The 2,914-nt window shown below is 37.2% G+C and overlaps 1 protein-coding gene across 1 annotated transcript; it reads left to right on the top strand.

Moving 5' to 3' along the window:
* Positions 1 to 577: 577 nt before the first annotated feature.
* Positions 578 to 2,713, top strand: LOC136218059 (uncharacterized). The gene has a single exon (XM_066004794.1). It carries the CDS (start codon positions 680 to 682, stop codon positions 2,546 to 2,548), a length of 1,869 nt encoding a protein of 622 aa, XP_065860866.1. The 5' UTR covers positions 578 to 679; the 3' UTR covers positions 2,549 to 2,713.
* Positions 2,714 to 2,914: the final 201 nt, after the last annotated feature.

The raw sequence follows: 2,914 nt of genomic DNA, 5'->3' as shown, positions 1-2,914 counted from the left end.
CCAATTGTAACATTTTTCTCATTTAACGTTGTAGCATGTGTTTACTTTATTATCATTACTTGTGTTAATATCAAATTCAATTTCACACGTCTATTTTTTAAATAAATTAAATTAGATTTGATTGGTACCAGTAAAGTAATTATTACCAACATTTTAAAATTACTGTCCATATGAAAAATATTTTAGTTGGATTGGAAGAAACAACTTCCACTTTTTACTGGGCCAAACTATGATTCAAAAATATTCATAAAATCAATAAACTATATATTCCATTCCATCCACTCTGTACCCATATATAAGAAAAAGAAATATTCCAGTTATACTCAATAACTTTTTGAATAACTTTTGATATGGAATAACTAAAAAAAATCATAACTAGGAATCTAAAAAGCACCAATAATTATTAGTTTAATTAGAAAAAAAAGGGGGGCCAGGATTTGAATTTGGCCCAACTTTGAACACATAAAACAAACGTTAACTCTTTCAAAGACTAAATGGCATTTCAGTAATTACACAACAAAAAGTGGGGGGAATGAAGAAGGGAAACTAACAAAAAGATGAACCTTCACTTCACCATTTTCAAATCGACACATTTTCTTATTTCTTTATTCGTATCATTCTGAATTATCTCTCCACTCAATTAGATCCCATCTCTCTCTCTCTCTTTCGCCATACAAAAATGTATCAATCATCATCCTCATCAAAACCCCATATGCAGAAATCTTCACCTGCATGTCCAGCGGACGCTAAAATGAAAAGGAAAAATCTCCAGCAGCACCACCAGAAACAGAGGTTTCGAAACCCTTTTCAAGATCTCAACAATGTGGTCTCTGATACTATTAGCAATGCTTCGTCTATGTCTTCCGTTGAAGCTCCCAAAGGCTGCCTCAGGTTCTTTCTCTCTCATGCTTCTAATAAGACACATTCTAGTAATGCTAACGCTAATCATGGACCTAGCCGTGCTAAACTCCTTTCCACCCCTAAATCTGCGCCTTGTATCCGACGTGAGAAAGAGAACGCGTCGAAACGATTTACTTTTCATAAACCTATTTCGCAGAAGTTACAGAAATCTAAGAAAAACCCTCCGGTTTCCAGGAATGCTTCTAGTTCTAAGATTTCTTCTGCTTTGAACAGTAGTGGTAGAACTGAAAATAAACTGAAATCTGGCTCTAGAGAGGTAGAAAAAGTTGTAGTCGGTGTAGTTAGTGATTTTGATGGATCAAATTCAACTCCTCTGAGTAAAGTCACAAATGGAGTTATAAAGGAGGATGAGGATGAGAAATCGAAGATTAATTGTAACAGTAACACAACCTCATCAAGTAGCAAAACGAAAACGCCTCCGGTTCAGGCGTCTGTTTCTCCTGAGATACAATGTGGGTCATCTATGCTCACAACAACAGCAAAAACAGTCACCCCTGTGTGTTATGGAGCTGGATATGTTATGTCCGGTGTAACGGACAAGAGGAAATGTAGGCCTAGAGGGATACTTACCATAGGAGAAGCTAAGCCTCTTAGTTGTTTTGATAGTGATGATGAAATTGAAAAAGAGGGGCTTGTTGATGATTCTGTCATGTCTGCCTTACCTTTGCCTTCTGAGGCTTCAATGCATTGGCTTTTATCGCCATGTAATGAGGAGGATGAAGATAAAAAAGGGGATTCTGAAAGCGAGTTGTGTGGTTTTTCAAAATTTCCTGCTTCATCTTCACCAGGAAGTGTTGTGTTGTCACCAAATCTGTGTGTTAACAACACTGTGAAAGCATTTTCTAGAGGATTTACCGGGCCTCCTTTGTATGATAAGACATCTGTTTTATGTTCAGAAGAAGAGAAGAACTGCTCTGATCTTGCTGAAGACACCTCCCAATTCTCTCCGGCTTCTCTGAGTAGTGGAAATGTAATTCAAACTCCCCAATCTGACTGCAGTTCAGGTAGGCAAGTGGGCATATCCTCGTTTACCGCAGACATTGATAGGAAAAATCGTAACTCTGATAGTGAACTCAATACAATGGCTGAGCGTATTCAGATGGCTAGTTTATCTCCCAAGAACTATGTGTCGATATGGGATCCAGCCGGGTCAAGTTTTGTGTTTGATTGTTTGAGTACGCCTTCCAACTCTGTGGATCTTTCACACTTTCAGAAAGTTTTAGATGATCGGACGGCTTGGTTGTCTAATTCGACAATGGAAAATGTTTCGCAGTCTCAAATGAGGATTTCATGGAGAGAGGGGTTGGTTAGTAGGATGTTTGAAATGGATGAATTTGATTCTTGCAGGTGCTTATCAGATGCAGAGGATGATGCCAATTGCTTAGAATCTCATTGTAGTCCTGGGCTGAATGTTGATGTGGTGAATGAACTAATTCCGAGTAATGATTCCGGTTCTACCATGGATGATGTAAAGAGTGGACATGAAAGTGATAGACAAGCCAAGAAGGAACTTACAGATCAAGTACCATATTCATGTGCAGAGTCTATAAGCACTGATGCAGGATCTCTGGTTCGTTCAGAGGATTCAGATTGGACAATGTGCTACAAGAATAAATTATTTCATTAACAATGATTACACTCTTAGTTATTCCTTAGCTCAAGTGGAATAAGCCTTGTTATCTTGGCTCGAAAATTATTCTTCAAATTGTCGGTAGTTGACTATTTAGTCCATTATTTGTATCTGAATTTGTGTCTCTGTTGATTGTTTTTAATTCAAGATGATTCCTTACTATGGTCTCTTCAATTCATTTGGAATTTGTTTTGCCATTGTTTTCAAACTTTTAAACCATAAATCAAAAGAATAGTTTGCTTGTAGATAGCATTTATTTTTGTGAGTGATTATGAAAAGTGAACAGAACCAGGAGATGCAACATTGAACCAGGAAACAAAAGATTGTTCAGTTATTTCCATTGGTTCAGAAGATGTAAGTTTG

This window comes from Euphorbia lathyris, chromosome 2 (assembly GCF_963576675.1).
Source record: "Euphorbia lathyris chromosome 2, ddEupLath1.1, whole genome shotgun sequence".
NCBI lineage: Eukaryota > Viridiplantae > Streptophyta > Magnoliopsida > Malpighiales > Euphorbiaceae > Euphorbia > Euphorbia lathyris.
The sequence above is the reverse complement of the archived record's forward strand: the minus strand, read 5'-3'. Positions and strand labels throughout refer to the sequence as shown.